The 17,401-nt window shown below is 38.8% G+C and overlaps 1 protein-coding gene across 3 annotated transcripts; it reads right to left on the bottom strand.

Moving 5' to 3' along the window:
• Positions 1–1,210: 1,210 nt before the first annotated feature.
• Positions 1,211–17,353, bottom strand: phc2a (polyhomeotic homolog 2a (Drosophila)). 3 transcript variants are annotated; one of them, XM_022214692.2, is made up of 7 exons: positions 17,024–17,353; positions 13,711–13,873; positions 10,233–10,311; positions 8,648–8,759; positions 6,625–6,751; positions 5,727–5,961; positions 1,211–2,793 (listed from the first exon to the last, which is right to left on the bottom strand). In XM_022214692.2, the coding sequence occupies exons 2-7, from the start codon at positions 13,846–13,848 to the stop codon at positions 2,639–2,641; spliced, it is 846 nt and encodes a 281-aa protein (XP_022070384.1). In that variant the 5' UTR covers positions 13,849–13,873; positions 17,024–17,353; the 3' UTR covers positions 1,211–2,638. The 3 variants fall into 3 exon arrangements, with proteins under 3 accessions (XP_022070384.1, XP_022070383.1, XP_051806165.1); XM_022214691.2 differs by having other exon boundaries at positions 17,142–17,352; XM_051950205.1 differs by lacking the exon at positions 17,024–17,353 and adding an exon at positions 14,521–14,539.
• Between the last annotated feature and the right edge of the window lie 48 nt (positions 17,354–17,401).

Genomic DNA, 17,401 nt, shown 5'->3' with positions numbered 1-17,401 from the left:
TTATACTTACAGTTGTTTGCACTATTGATTTTGCGATCTCTAGCTGCATTCAAATCAATCCAATTAACTTTCCAAAGTTGTTTAAGTCAATTATTTGTGCTGAGCTCCTCAGACTTCCCCACTGTAGTGTTTGTGACTGAATCTAAGGAGAGTAACAAATGGGCTCCAGAGAAGTCAGCAGCTGTAGTCAATCCTAATCACTCATGAAGCAAGAAGCCATGTTACTGAGAAAATTTGACTAACATAGCTTTCTACATCTCCAAAACTGATTATTCAAGTTGCTGTATGTATATTGTTGACCCAGAAGATTTTGTCAAATTTCCAAAGAAGTATAATAAATTTATAAAAGCACCAAAAACTATGATTGTTTAATGTGACAAACCTATGAGCTTCAGTCAAAGTCAACTGGACCTCTCTTTAAGGTTCTTGAAGGCGTCTCACGTTACACCGAAGACGTTCCTTAAGTTCTGACTGATGAAGAGTTTCAGAATTCAGAATGGTCGACCAGCTCACATGGCTGATGGCCCGTTAACAACCAGGACTCATGTGCCTCCAAGTGTGAATTGTTGTGAAGCCATGTGGTCCAACGACGACAGCAATCGTGGTGATGGAGCTGCAGTTTACCCAACAAAGCATGTCAATGTCAAGTCAGAAAGGACTCAAGGTGTTTAGGATGGCAAAACCTTCCGGGGAGACCTCATCACTGCATTATAGGTGTTTGATCACCTCCTCTGTATAGAAATGGCTGTTCCAATTTGACATAGACCTCTAATCCTCTCTCAAACCATCTGTCCTCTCTGTCCAAAATGTGTACATTGCTGTCGTCAAAGGAGTGTCCATTCTCCTTCAGATGCAGCTGGAGACTGAGTCTTGTCCTCATGAGCTGCTCTCCTGTTTTGAGCCTTCTGTTTATTTGGTTGATCGTTTTATTTTCATTGGTCTCCCCCATGTTCAAGTGGCACTCAACACTGCACTGGACTGCATATACAACACTTGTATGCTGGTTTTATATCCTGGGGGTGAACCAGTTGTTCTCTCGTGATACGGACACATGTGCTTCAATCATACCATCACAGAAAATTGAGAATTATAGGAAGCATTGTAAACTGAAGACTGCCATGACATATATGGTCTTTAAAAGTGTATACAAGCATGTGTTCACAACTATATGGTCAGGCTGGTGGTTCTTCAATTATTTCCTTGACAACAATTAAGCAACTGGTCATATCTTTAATCAGGTTTAGCACAAAACAGAGATGTAGATGGTCTACAAGAGAAAGTCCACCTTCAAACAACTTGAAACTATACAGTTTGCACACTGTGAAGGAGCAGGTTGTTGGTCAATAAATAACTCCTACTGCAAACTACAACGTCTGTCATTAGACGGCCTTGGAGGATTCTATAGAATTCTTCCCAGCTGATGATAGACTAAAGGAGAGAGTATTTTCAGAACTGCCATTCTTTCAGAAAGTGTCTGAAATTATTACCTGTAACATTCCTATTTAAAACTATTGCATCCCAGTCCAGTTCTGTGATGGCAGACTTTTTCCTCTTGTTCTACTCCCAGTGTAGCTGCTCAGAAGACACTTCTTATTTCTGACAGCATGTAACAGCTGAATTATACCTCGGCCCTGAGGCTAACAGACACATTCTGGACATCGAGGCTCCTCACAGAAAATATCATCGGCCTGCATTGCCAGATCATGTAACAAAAAAAGCTCTATAAAAACCTATGAAGTGGAAGACTATTTTGTGAGCTACTATGTCTCTGGTCAAGAATTAATTTTCACAATGAATAAAAACACTAATTGTCCCAACAAACCTGCAAATCAGAAATAACACAAATCTACTTTTCCCCCTTCAACTGGAGAGCAGTGAGCTCTGTGCTGCCACTTTATTGCAGTAATACTGAAAATGAAATGATAGTCCTTTTCCTGGAGTTTATCTTCCCTCTATTATTTCTGTTTTCTTTGTTTCATATTTCACATAGTTTGTGCTGACTTTGATGAAAGACAGGATTTTTCCATTTTTGGATTTTATATTTTCCAATATTCCCTCTGTGACAAATTTTGACCTGCTCACTGATGGAAAAGCCGAAAGTGTGAGGAGAGCGCAATGCAGGACAGTGATAGGCAGTACAAAGGTTCTGGATCAGGGCTAACTCTGTACAGGACGCAGAGATGATGCTGCTCTTCTAAGCAGGTATGAGCAAGTATGTTTACCAGAATGTTGGGCTGTGACAACAAGCACAGATGCACAATCTTCACGGTCATCCTCCAGTCAGAAATATAAAAACAAATCAACTTAAGACCTTAAGTCATAAAGGTACAGTAACAAACTATAAAAACTGAATGTATTCTTAATCCAACCCTTTTCCCAACACAACCTACCTAACGCAGCATTACTTCCTGACCCTGGGTAAAAGTTTTCCTGAAGTAGTGGCACAGTGAAGGTAACAGTGTAAAAAAACAAGTTGAACAGCTGAGGTCCTCGATGTAAGCAGACAAAGACCAAATGTCCATCAAATCATTCTGGCCTGGAAGCTGAACTCAGCTCAGTGTTTTTCAGTGTGTGATGTTGAGTACATCGTGTTTGTCCTTTAAGAGTAGAGCTGCCTCGTAGGGAAGTGTGTGAATGTCTATGAGTCTTTGAGCATGCTGATCTGAGCAAAGATCTTGAGCGCGGGACCCAGTTTGATGTTCATGGCTCCCATAAGATGGTCTTCCTTCAGCAGCAGCAGCGCCTGTCCATCGATCTCCTGAGAACGGAACTCCTCAGCAATCTCCAGACAACCTGCAGCCACAGACCAACAGCAGTCAGCCTCAGGGGCAGCTCTGCACAATAACTCCATCAGTTCACCATCTCATGGGAAATAACTACATTTATCTGTCAACAGAATATTCTTAACAGGGCTGGCATCAAATTAATCTGTATCTGGATGAAAGTCTAACTAAAATCTGTAAGTGTCTTTCTCAGATAAGATTGCTGATATGAGCAGAATATTAATTTAAGAGCTGTGAAATTCACCAGGGTCATTCCAGGTGAAATGACCAGATATTCCTTGGGGGTGTTGCTGCACCATCTTTAAATTAGTCCTAAATTTGTATGCCATTAGATAGTCACAAAAGTACTTTCTATGCAAAATTGTAGGCCTGTAGCTCAAACAGTTTCTGAGTTGTGGGGGTCTGAAATTTTCAGAATTTGGGCTATAAAAAGCCTCGCCAGCGTTTTTTGCATCTTTAAGTGGTTATTTCTCAGCCTCTAAACATACCAGAGAGCTGTGAGTTGGTAAACAAGGCCTCTGCATGTAGCTAGTGCCCCACTAACATCCCCAGGTGTTTCCCTACACTCTGCAGGCCGTGGGGGCTTGCTAAAAAATTAAGAGACACCTACTCACGAGTGGAGTTTGGGACCTTAAAAGTACTAGAAATACTGCACAGAAGTGTTCTAACATCCCTGGGTTCCATTCTACACAAACTTGTGTGATAACTTAGCAAACTGGAGCTTTCTAGGTACCTCAGTTTGGAAAATATGAGCTCCCAAAGTTGGACAAGATTTTAAATTGGCTATTTTGGGGGGCAAAAATCTCAGTGTGGGACAGGTACCAGAGACCCCAAATTTTTCTACAAGACAGTTCTGTCTGTCTTCTATCACTGTACAAAAAAGCAGCAGGGCTATATTTGTAGTTACTGAGATATTCTTACTCAAAATGGCATGGGTGATGTCAAAATCGTTTTTTGCTTTTCAGTACTTTAAATTGGGATACAAGTATTAGTAGTCATTCCAATGGTAGTATTATGTATGTTTTGTTCTTTTTGAAATGTTAGTTGTTAAAGGTGACTACCTTCAAAAAGTGTAATGGTATAACTTAGGTATACCTAAGTTATAACTTAGGTATACCTAAGTTATAACTTAGGTATACCTAAGTTATAACTTAGGTATACCTAAGTTATAACTTAGGTATACCTAAGTTATAACTTAGGTATAGGTTCTTTTGCTTGTAACATGGCAGTGTACAATTAAATTTAACATGTTTAATCCCACTGCACTGATACTGTAAAATTCAACATTATTGTTGTTATTTTTTAAATTAATCAACCATGAACAACTACAGAGCTCCCTGAATTCAAGTTAGTACATGTAATTTGTGTGTATGTTATAATTACATTTATGCATTGCAAATGGGTGTCAACATGTCATGATATCTACAGGTATGGCTCTAAATTAGACCTCGTGACACAAAAAGGGCATTACACTTTTTTGCTTTTCAGTACTTTAAATTGGAATACAAGTATTAGTAGTCATTCCAATGTAGTATTATGTATGTTTTGTTCTTTTTGAAATGTTAGTTGTTAAAGGTGACTACCTTCAAAAAGTGTAATGACATGTTGACACCCATTTGCAATGCATACATTATAACATACACATACTAATTACATGTACTAACTTGAATTCAGGGAGCTCTGTAGTAGTTCATGGTTGATTAATTTAAAAATAACAGCAATAATGTTGTATTTTACAGTATCAGTGCAGTGGGATTAAACATGTTAAATTTAATTGTACACTGCCATGTTACAAGCAAAAGAACCTATACCTAAGTTATAACTTAGGTATACCTAAGTTATACCATTACACTTTTTGAAGGTTGTCACCTTTAACAACTAACATTTCAAAAAGAACAAAACATACATAATACTACCATTGGAATGAATACTAGTACTTGTATCCCAATTTAAAGTACTGAAAAGCAAAAAATGATTATGACATTACCCATGCCATTTTGAGTAAGAATATCTCAGTAACTACAAATATAACCCTGCTGTTTTTTGTACAGTGATAGACGGCAGATAGAACTGTCTCGTAGAAAAATTTGGGGTCTCTGGTACCTGTCCCACACTGAGATTTTTCCCCCCCAAAATAGCCAATTTAAAATCTTGTCCAACTTTGGGAGCTCATATTTTCCAAACTGAGGTACCTAGAAAGCTCCAGTTTGCTAAGTTATCACACAAGTTTGTGTAGAATGGAACCCATGGGGTGTTAGAACACTTCTGTGCAGTATTTCTAGTACTTTTAAGGTCCCAAACTCCACTCGTGAGTAGGTGTCTCTTAATTTTTTAGCAAGCCCCCACGGCCTGCAGAGTGTAGGGAAACACCTGGGGATGTTAGTGGGGCACTAGCTACATGCAGAGGCCTTGTTTACCAACTCACAGCTCTCTGGTATGTTTAGAGGCTGAGAAATAACCATTTAAAGATGGAAAAAACGCTGGCGAGGCTTTTTATAGCCCAAATTCTGAAAATTTCAGAACCCCACAACTCAGAAACTGTTTGAGCTACAGACCTACAATTTTGCATAGAAAGTACTTTTGTGACTGTCTAATGGCATGCAAATTTGGGACTAATTTGAAAATGGTGCGGCAACCACCATTTGGTGAAACCACACGGAATGACCCACCAGTTTTTTTTGTCCTTTCTACAATGGAACATGGGGGAAAAAACCCACTGAAAATCATGACACATGGAAGAAAAAAAACTTCAGCTTTTTTAACATCTTGTAGGAGTAAAACAACTTCACTATTGGGGAGATTCAATAATTTAAGCTGTTAGCATCTGTTTCAATTGCAGGAAAGCCTTTTTTAACCAGTGTGGTTAATAATAGCTTACAAGCAAAGGTGCTAAAAAATTAGAATAACGTCCAGATGTGAACTAATGTGACAGTTGAAGCCCACCTGGTAGAGAGGAGATGAACTCATAGACATCTTCTATGTTCCACTGGGCAGGGTCACCGGGCAGGAAACTGGGGGGCAGCAGGGGATGCTCAGAGCCTTGTGTCGTAGGCACCCGCTGGGCAGGTGAGAGGGGAGTCAGGGGTCTTTTGTAGCCAGACAAGGTTGAACACTGACTGGACTCTCCCTGTGCAGGGTGGACTGAGTGACCAGTGGACAGAGCAGCTGTAGCAGGCTTCTGCATGGAGGGAGCAACTGGATTATGACTATAATGAGAGTGGCCTGACATGATATAATGCAGAAATGAGATAAGAGCAGCCGTGCTCATCAAGATGCCAGTTTACATATGCAGGGCAACAAACACACACTTGATATTAACATTTCTTCACATGGCAATATAGTCATTACTGTCATTGTTACTCTTGCTTTCATGAACTTAAAAAAGGAAAAAAGAAATAAAACATGAAATGCAGCATGTGGAAAAGTTAAAGGAAAGTCTATCGTTTTTCACATTAAGTTTAGTGTCTTTCGGTTCTTGACTGATAAATTTCAGCCATTCTTCCTGCAGATCACTTCTAATTCTCATATTTTCAGGCTGTCTTGCACACACAGCATGTTTAAGATCTCCTTGTAGATTTTAAAAGATGTTCAGGTGAGAGATTTCAAAAAACGTCAACTGGAGTTCAGCTGAATGAGTCAGTTAAGTCCCAATCTGTTAATCAAGCTCTGATGGTGCTTGAACTTCTCCACATGCCACAATTTCTGCTTTAATATTTTTGAAAACAACTGTATTGATGTAAACTGTGCAGGTTTTCTGTAATAAAGGAAGGACCGTTTTAACTTTAGAAACAAGGAATGCATGCACACAATAATAATACACATGCAGAAGTCAAAAGCTCACCTTCTTTTTAGACTCTAAACTGCCGTTTTTGTGGTTTCCGTTCAGTGCTCTTTGCTTCTTCATGTTCTCCAGGGTGGTTTTGCGGTTTGGGAAAAGACCCATTCTCTTTGTGCATCCCACATTGTAGCTGCAAGAAGAGTTAACATGGTCAGCTGATACTTCATCCACATATTTGTCTATAATCTACATGTGTGTGCAAGAGGCGAGGGTGTCTTATATAGTTGCAATTCTGTGTGTGACAGAAGACAAGATAAGTGGGCCAAACAGAGTGACTTGCAGTCGGACCCTGGCCAGGTGATCTGCTCTTTATGCTCTCTGTGGGATAATTCAGAATAACAAGAATTTAATGTTGCATTTAAGTTACAGATACAGTTGTTCTAATATGTGCAAATGCATGCAATTCTCTCTCTCTGCAGATGCCTGTGGATCCTCCTAATGTTGTAGGTATAAAATAAACTCAGAGGAAGTAATCCTAAACAGTTGGAAGAAACAAACTAAAACTAAAACAAACTTGTTTTAGTATCTTGTAAGCGAAAAAAAAACTTCATTATTGGTGAGTTTCAATAATTTAAGCGGTTAACATCTGTATAAATCGCAGGAAAGTTGTTTTTTTTTTTTTTGTGGACATGTAAAAGGCTTATGCCAAGTGTTCTAAGATGACTGATGTTGTGGACTGACACTATATAACTAAAACTGAATCAACTGAATTAAATCAATGTACAAAACATTCAGGTGGCAGCTTCCCATGTTTACTTGTCCCTGACTGTCACTTGTTAGGAGCAGCAGATTATAGAGGTATGAGGTACAATCTGCAAGTTCAGAGTCTGTCCCTATAAAATACAAAAACAATACCAGATCTGGAAATGATCCTCTTGTAAGTAGTGTTTTTGTGAAGTGATACATCTCGACCAGCATTCCTGTTATCTTTGAAACTCTGTGGAAGTCCAGTTCAACATCTTGCAGTTGTGTATTTGCAACTCCACCACGAACTTCAAACTTTCACCTAAAGTAAACACCAACTTCTGTGTCAAACTGACCCTGACACTCTATGGCTGTGGTTTAGAGACCAGACTTCAGTGGTAAAGCATGCAGTCTTTGAAGGCCCTTTCCTAAAGTGCATGGGGTCAACAGTGCAGCCAAGCATATGATTGTTTTGTTTGACACTGATGTGGTAGTGCACCATTAATCTACTATAACTTTCTAAAGAAAATGCCTCGTCACAGCACGCTGAAATCAAAAGTTTTCTGGCCATATGCTTCTTGCCATAGATTTCATTCTTCCTCCTCCGCAAAATAAAATTCAAGTTGAAGTGTCGCTGTTTTGACACAGTGGACGATATCTATCCCATGTTGCAGATGGTGTTTAATGCACTTGCAGAATGGGACTTCCAGAGAGCATTTCAAATATGACAGGAGTCCTGTATCTGCAAGGGGGCTAAAGAAAACTCATGTTGTATTATGTAAAATAAGTTAAATGATTCAATAAATATGATATGACCTTCACAGTCACTAGAGTTCAGCCCAGTTAACAGTCATTTGCCACTCGTTTGTAGTTTTGATGGATGAAATCTTTAATAAAAATGACATTGCACTGAGCGCGTGTTATGCATGTGTGTGTTATGTACGGACACCAAATAGCATAACCTAAATATGTAGTGGAACTGATGAGACTTGGAAACACCTCCACAATTTAATCAATTGTTCCTTGTATGATTTTCGATGGATAGGTCCCGATAAGCCCGTAGTGTCGATTTTTTAGTAGGATCGCGATCATGTGATTGTCAGCAGGCAGCTGACATACTGTAGCGTTCTCTTGTTGTTATGGTTACAGTGACGCTGTGACACTGTCTGTGTTCCTTGGTGAAGCCATAAACATGTAGGTAAATATCATTTAGGGAAGTATCAGATCATAACCATTACTAAAGAACTTAGATTAATGACAAAAATCTTGATCAGGATAAGACATCAGATCATCACTAAAGCTCCACCACAGGGCAAACTATGAAGATGAAGGAAACTGTTACCGTTTAGCACACACTGTTGAACAGAACCTCTTGGACCTTTTGAAGATGTAGGCAAAATCAACCCTGCCACACAGCTCACAGGTCAGCATGGGCTCCTGCTGTGACTTCATCTCTGAGGGAAGACATTGCACATAGTAAGCTGAAGGCACACAGAACTGACTTGCAAATTTCTGAATAGTGAAATGAATGAGAAGATACAAAACTACACTTAACAAAAATATAAACGCAACACTTTTGTTTTCGCTCTCATTTTTTATGAGATGAACTCAAAGATCTAAAACTTTTTCCACATACACAATATCACCATTTCTCTCAAATATTGTTCACAAATCTGTCTGAATCTGTGATAGTGAGCACTTCTCCTTTGCTGAGATAATCCATCCCACCTCACAGGTGTGCCATATCAAGAAGTGATTAGACACCATGATTAGTGCACAGGTGTGCCTTAGACTGCCCACAATATAAGGCCACTCTGAAAGGTGCAGTTTTATCACACAGCACAATGCCACAGATGTGGCAAGATTTGAGGGAGCGTGCAATTGGCATGCTGACAGCAGGAATGTCGACCAGAGCTGTTGCTCGTGTATTGAATGTTCATTTCTCTACCATAAGCCGTCTCCAAAGGCGTTTCAGAGAATTTGACAGTACATCCAACCAGCCTCACAACCGCAGACCACGTGTAACCACACCAGCCCAGGACCTCCACATCCAGCATGTTCACCTCCAAGATGGTCTGAGACCAGCCACTCGGACAGCTGCTGAAACAATCGGTTTGCGTAACCACAGAATTTCTGCACAAACTGTCAGAAACCGGTTTTCTGAGTCCCCTGAGTCCCCAGACCCCCCCGCCACCAATAAAACAAAACTGCACCTTTCAGAGTGTCCTTTTATTGTGGGCAGTCTAAGGCACACCTGTGCACTAATCATGGTGTCTAATCAGCATCTTGATATGGCACACCTGTGAGGTGGGATGGATTATCTCACCAAAGGAGAAGTGCTCACTATCACAGATTTAGACAGATTTGTGAACAATATTTGAGAGAAATGGTGATATTGTGTATGTGGAAAAAGTTTTAGATCTTTGAGTTCATCTCATAAAAATGGGAGCAAAAACAAAAGTGTAGCGTTTATATTTTTGTTGAGTGTAAAATCTGATAGGGAATACTTGGGTGTTCTCACTTAGAAGAAACCGTGTGAGGTATTTTTCATTCAAAGTGCATCAAGCAAATAACATCCTGCTTAACAATCCTGTGTTAACAAGCAACTGAACAGTTGTACCTAATAAAGTGGCTGGTGTGTGTATACAGCATATATCTCATGACAGTTCACACCACACATGACTTGTAGACACAGATTTCTTTCAGACTCATCTCTGGAAAAACGCCATTATTATGCAAGTAAATTTTATGAAGCCATCCGATACTGAAAAACTCCGTGATTATGGGGAAAAGTGCCGCCCTGTAACAACAGTATTACACAAGTACAAGAAGGAAATGTCAGTTCTTAGTATGAACCACTTAGATTTAGAAAGAAAACAATGAAGCTTCACTACGTGTCTGAAAACTTAGAATCTGAAACGCCTTACCCTTTGGTGAGATGTTGTCCATCTTTGAATCTGCTGTGTTTCTTCTTAGGCTCTCTATTGAGAAAGATGGACGCTCCACCTAAAGACAGTGAAAAAAATCATTGATACAGTTGACTGCACTGCAAACGACCCAAATGCATCACAGAGCACCTTAAAAATACACTAACATGCTTTGACTCTTGAATTACACGGTCAAGTGTGGAACCTGGATGCATGGATGGAGAGTTTTTATAAATAGATGACAGTGGAGAATGACAAACAACATGAAGAGAAAGGGGTGGTCGTGGTGAAGGTGCCTAAAGATTTTGATGACAAAAGCCGCCTGCTTCAGTGGCAAAATAATTACATGGTTCTGTATTATTTAGTTACATTAGTACAATAACCTGTTTCCACCTCAGTAATAAGCTTGGGCATCAAGAAGCAGTTCCAAATTTCTGATTCTAAAGGAATCATGAAAAAAAAGTGTATTTTTGATTGTGCTTATTGGTTCCCTCACTATTTCTACTTGTGCTGGTATAGAAACAGTAGTTTAGGAAGTCTGTCTGTGATATTCAGTCACTGGCCTCACGGTTCCTGCAATCCCCACCCCAACCCTTACTCCATGCCATCCTCACCCCAACCCCGACCGGTCAAGGCAGACGGTCGCCCTCCCTGATTCAGTCAGAGGGCTTTTTATCCTTCTTGGTGAAGGGGACATTGATTTCTTCACACTGTTATCAAGAGCCTGCTCAATGAGAATTCAAAAGGGAACTTTGGATTTGTTGGATTCTTGATTAAAATTTTGTAAGGTCTTCCACCTTACAGGTAAAGTGCTATGAGATGACTCATTGTTATGAATTTGCACTATGTAAATAAAACTGAATTAAACTGAACTTAAAAATGCTTTGGAACTGGTTCTGCTGCATGTGGACAACAAGCAAGATTCAGATGCCTCGTAAAAGGGCAAATGTTATTCAGGTTTGAAAAATAAATCTTGTTTGAAGTGATCTTGTATTTTTGATTTTCCAAATATAAGGCAATAGGCCAATCAGAAGAAAAAAAGCATTAGTAGTAGACATTTTACATGGACTATAGGTCCACAAGACGTGAGATTCTTTAATCTTCTACTGTTGTAAAACATATAATGCATCATTGACACATGCCAGATTGATCATCCCAAAAGATTTAAGGGAGTAAAATCCTGAAAATGAATTAATAGTTACAATCAGGATTGATGTTACTCAAAAAAATGCACTCAGTGAAAGTGGAAAATAATATTAATATATTCTCCTTTATTCCATTTAGTTTGAATAAAGCACCAATTCCACCAGCAGCAAATCAGTCCCTGAGCATAATACCACCACCACCATGCTTGACCGTAGGTTTGGTATTCTTAGGGTTAAAGGCCTCACTTTCTATTCTCTAAACCGATTTTTGGTCATTGTGGCCAAAAAGCAGAATTTCTGTTTCTTCTGATCATAGAACTTTAATCTTTGTCCATGTGATCAACAGCAAACTTCAGTTGAGCCTTAAGGTACCACATCTTTAGCAAGGGCTTCCTTCATGCACGGCCTCCCATCAGATGGTGATGTAAAACACTCCTGACTATGAACATTGACAAACGTGTTCCAGCAGCTTCTAATTCATTGCAAACCCATTTTTTTGGGGATTCTTGGTTGATCTTCGACCATCCTGACCAGCTGTCTCTCAGCAGCAGGTGATAGTTCGTGTTTTCTTCCTGATCGTGGTAGTGACATAACTGTGCCATGCACTTTACACATACAAACAGTTGATGGAACAATTGATTTTGGCATCTGTAGCTGCTTTGAAATGGCTCCAAGTTATTTACCTGACCTGTTCAAGCCAATGACTTGCTTTTTCAAATCTGTGCAGAGATTTTCTTACTGTAGCACGTTTGACTGAGTCGAATGATCAAGTGTATCAAATGGGCCCTATTTAAATTTGCTCAGAGAAGTTAGGAGGTTGAGTCAATTGAAAAAACTGGATTACATAACTGTCTACCTTACCAAAACTGATAATTCAAGTCGTATGTAGATTTTTGACCAAGCAGACTTTGTCAGATTTCCAGAAGAACTATAATAAATCTACGAAAGGATAAAAATGCATAATTGTTATTTTGTAACAAAGATACATGTTTCAATCATGTCATTATAGATAATTAAGAGCTGAAGGAGTCACTGGAAGCTCAACATGACCATGACATGCATAATCTTTCTAAGTTTACTTTTACAATTGTTACTAGTTTGGAGAAAGGTTTTCTTAAGTCTTCAGTCTTCTGTCCAACCTTCTATACATTTATTGACTACATTAGAGTAGAACAAGAATAAATAAAACAAGAACAGGACAGCTCTGTGTTGATTCTGAAAATTACATCAATAGAAAATGCATTTTTGAGCCACTATAACACCACTTAGCTAATGTTCATGGATATTTAGACGCATGGGGACAAACAGAAATGGACAAAGGGGATATTATCTTACCGGTAATCTACGAAGCTCACAATTCCATATTTTTTTCTACTTTAAAAGAACAGACACTTGAGTTCATCACAACTTAAGTCTGATTTGCAACACTTGAACATTTTGTCATATCTATTTGCAATAACTTTACTAGTAACATCACTGTATTCTCTGATCTAAGCTGAGTGAGTACAGGGACATTTTTTGCAATATTATTATTATTTGCATAATATCACTGCACTCCCTTAGTTTACATCAGGGACAGTGACATCACAAACAACAGGTTAAGAATCATGAGCAGGTCTCCAATGAGACAGCCTAGAAACTAGGCTTATGTTTATTCTCATGCTCCTCGTGAAACAGTCAGTACACAGCAAAAACTCAAAATCTTATCAAGTCTATTTGTCTTATTTTTAGTCAAAATGTCTCATCCCACTTGATTTAAGATAAATTCACTTAACACGTGACATTTCAACAAGATGGGACTTGTTTTAAGACAATGCATCTTAAATATCTTGTTAAGTCAAACAATCTTGAAATTATCTTGTTTTGAATTGCATTTTACAAGAAAACTCAAAATAAGCTTCATACAACTCCAATTAGGAGGTTACATGAAGGTAAAAATCTATTTTTGAGTGAAAAATTACTTTCCATTTTTTTTAGCATGTCTGGTTTAGTTTAAGACACCTAAGCTTGACAATCTTGGTAAAATAAATCCTAGTTTTCCCAGCTAATTTTAAGATCTTAACATTCTAAATATCACATCTTATTTCAAGAAATCTTACCAAGCCATTTTTCATTTGTTCTTTTGGCAGATTTTTCCACTTATTTCAATGTAAAAGTTCCTTGAAATAAATGATTTTTTTCTTGTTTTGAGAGGGGCATTTTTGCAGTGTATGGCTGGTTTAGGTGCCTGTCTTTATAGAGTGTCTTTGATTACTCTCCTTGTTATATAATGGCCATGCATTGTGCATGTCTTAGTAACCTTACAGACAGACATCCATCACACCAGTACTCACAGGGAAAGGCTCAGCACCCTCCTGGATAACAAAGCCTTCGATCAGATGGGTGAGGATGTGGGACTTGACTAGGGCCTGGGCTGGTTTGCTCTCTCCATTGGGCTGGCTGCTGTTAGTGTTCCCATTCCCGGAGGTCATGACTGGAGCACAGGCCGCCCCTCACCTGTCAACACAAGCAGCATGGAATACTCAACAAGCGCAGGCAACGTGGGGCTGGCCCCCTGTAGCTGCTGTTAAATACACAAAGAATACACAGTTCTCAACATATGGCAAGTGTTATTGTGATTCTTAATAGTCATTTTCAGACATGCAACACTGCTGGGTCATTCAATCCATTAAAGTGGCTGCATTCTGTCACTGAGCCCCTTTCACGTATACACTACCAGTCAAACATTTGGACACACCATCTCATTCAATGGTTTTTATTTATCTTCATGACTATTTACAATAGCAAAAATGTACAAAAAACATTCAATGAGAAAGTGTGTCCAAACTTGTGACTGACAGTCTAGGTTATTTATCCATTAATGTTCCTCATGGCTGCATTCAGACCCACAGTGATGGAGAGCACCGCATTACAAACGCAATATATAGTAACCTATTTATGATGTATGGTACATAATAATGCAATAACAGACTAAATCCAAACTGACATTAGCTGATAAAAGTGTCCGAATAACTAACAGCCCAGGTCATTTTTCATTTCTTAAACAGTGAAATTGAAACATTAGGACTCAACCTGAGGACCATGACAATGTGACAAAATATTAAGCTGCAGCTGATAAACTGTAACTCTGTGTGACAGCTCACCTGTCTGAGGTGAAGAAATGTTCACCACGTGATCTGCTGTTAGATCCTGATAGACCCTTTCTCTTCTTTGGGATAATTTGAAGTCAAACCAAATTAGTGAAGCTACTACTGCTGCTCTGTTACTCTTTCTCTCTTTGGAGACACTCGTGGACCCTCCTCTGCCTGATGCTGTTCTGAACAGCTGGAAGAAACACTTGAGCTCATCTTAACATTTCAGGAAACACTCATATTACATTCATTATTGGTGAGTACATTATTACTTCACCAAGGAGCGTAGCGGAGTTATGGGACGATTGGCGTTGGTTGGTTTGTCTGTCTATCTATCTATAACATTACTCAAAAATGGATTAACAGATTTGGATGAAATTTTCAGGGAAGGTCAGAAATGACACAAGGACTAAGTGATTAGATTTTGGCAGTGATGCAGCTTACAGTCTGGATCGACAGATTTGTTAAAGATTTCTGCATCACTGTTAGTGGCACGGCGTTAATGTAACTATGACTACAAGTGAACACTACATCAGCTGCATGCCGATGATCATGATTGCGATCCGACTACAAATTGACCTTTGTGGATGTGTCTGTCAGAAATGATACAACTGAGCAGCCTTGGTGGAGTACTGAACTCTCTGAGTGCTTTTCTTGTTCTGTTAGTGTCTGTTTTCATGACAATAAGGTTGTATTATTATAACATTTCATTCGTTATATAATAAATTTTAAATTATAGAGCAAAGTGTGTGAAAAAATGTGTGTTAAGAGAGTCTCTGTGATCTTTTCTGATGAGTATCGATGCTGAAACATGGAAAAATCCTTCCTTAAAACAAGTCACACAGCTCAGAGTACCACTGTTTGTCTGTTATTGTGACTTTCATGGATAAGTGACCCGAGTGCTTCAGACTGCAGCTGACCCATTTAGCTGCTGGGAGATTAACGGAACTAAGAAATGTGTATGTGAGAGGGGTTTATGCAACATTTCTGAATTTTGCAAAGACTTAGCCTATGAAAACATTATTTTTGATAACACGATTATTTTTAGGTGAAATTCATTTTTTCAATAATCTTCTTGCACTTAATTGTGTACAGGAGAATGAAGTGCTTGATCTATTTGATCTGTGCCAATATGAAGAGAGGCTCCAAATGTGTCACAATCCAATTTCCAATTATTCTCCTTTTTGTTGATAACAGCCAATACTTCAGTGCCACATTTCAGAATGGAGTCTGTGCTCACAGCAGGAGCAGTGCTGTAGACCACCATGGACTTCTGATAACTTCTGAAGGTTTAATACAGGGGTGTCAAACCTGCAGGCCAAAACCGGCCCGCCAGAGGGTCCAATCCGGCCCCATGGGGCACTTTGTAAAGAGTAAAAAGTACAGAGAACACATTAACTACAGATTGTAAATTTGTAAAACCATAAATTTAAAATAATTTCTGGACAAGTTGTTTTGATCATAAAGTAAAATATTATAATGCTCATTGTTCTTTTGTTGCTTTGTGTCTCATTTTTGTAATATTTTGTCTTCTTGTTGTTTTTTATCTGAGTTTTGTTGTTTCTCTCATGTTTTATCGTTTTGTTTCTTTTTTGTCACACTTGTATTTTTGGTCTTGTTTTGTGTATCGTTTTGTGTTTTGTTTAGGTTTTTTTGTCTGGCTTGTGTCGTTTGTGTAAGTTTTTGCCTCGTTTTTGCCGTTTGTCCATTTTTTTGGTGCTTTGTAACATTTTCATCTATTTTTTTGTCTCTTTTCTGTTTTGTTTCATGTCATTTGTCTCATTTTTTGTCATTTTGTGTCTCATTTTGTAATATTTTGTCTTATTTTTTGTCCAACTGTTGTTGTTTTGACCATGACTAAATGTTTTGTGCCTTTGTAGACACACTGTGTCTGTAAGTTGTAATGTGCAAACGATCAACTGAGGCATATTATTGCTAAAATTAAATTTATTTGTCTGGAGAAACTTCAGGTTGTTCATAATGTTTTGTTAATTAAATGTGTACATTTGAAGAACATATTGAAACATTTGGAGTTATATGGGTTAATATGCCATAATTTAACTGATCCGGCCCACTTAAGATCAAATTGGGCTAAATGTGGCCCTTGAACTGAAATGACATGAAATTGACACCCCTGGTTTAATATAAACCCACGACAATCCAAAAAAAAAAACCCACAATACACAATAATGTCATCTGGCAACGTTATGACTGCTATTGACAAGTTGGCTGACTTGCAAATAATTCTAACTTACAGACGGTTAAGAACAGGTAAGTTGACAAAAATAAAACCTTTAAAACTTTCTTGCTTCAGTTTCAATGGTACAGAGGAAATTTAAGTAGAAGTTATGGTCAATACATTAGTTATGTGCCAATGTTGCGTAAACTGACAGTAGAATCAGTTTAACCGAGTCCTGACACAGATTTGCTGTTCGCGTATATGAACTACTGAACTACTGAACATTAACGGACAGGTTTCCACTGCCTTAGTGAGACTCAAGAGTAGTTAGCTTACTTTTACAGTCCGAACCGCCTTTGAATCGGTTAAAAACAGGCGCTCCGCTTGGTAACAATGGTAGAGGGAAGAGAAGCTCTTTGTTCAACGGCTCCAAACAACGCTTTCATTTACTTACACTCCCTCCGCCAAAACGGCGAGCAGCCAGTCCGCCACTTGTAACGAAGAGAAATATGCTAGCAGCTGAAGCCGGACCGCTACACGAACACACGCAAAGTCAGCCACGGATTCATATCCTCACAATGTTTCACTATTCTTCACGCTGCAGACACTGCCATCAACGACAGTGCGTGTTTTGTGTTTGTTATCAAGTCGGAGAAATCCTCAGGGCGCACTTCCGGCAAGAACCTTCAAAATAAAGCCTATATGTTTACAGTA

The sequence above is a fragment of the Acanthochromis polyacanthus genome, chromosome 6 (genome assembly GCF_021347895.1).
Source record: "Acanthochromis polyacanthus isolate Apoly-LR-REF ecotype Palm Island chromosome 6, KAUST_Apoly_ChrSc, whole genome shotgun sequence".
Lineage (NCBI taxonomy): Eukaryota > Metazoa > Chordata > Actinopteri > Pomacentridae > Acanthochromis > Acanthochromis polyacanthus.
Note: the sequence above shows the minus strand (reverse complement) of the source record. Positions and strands in the feature narration are given on the sequence as shown.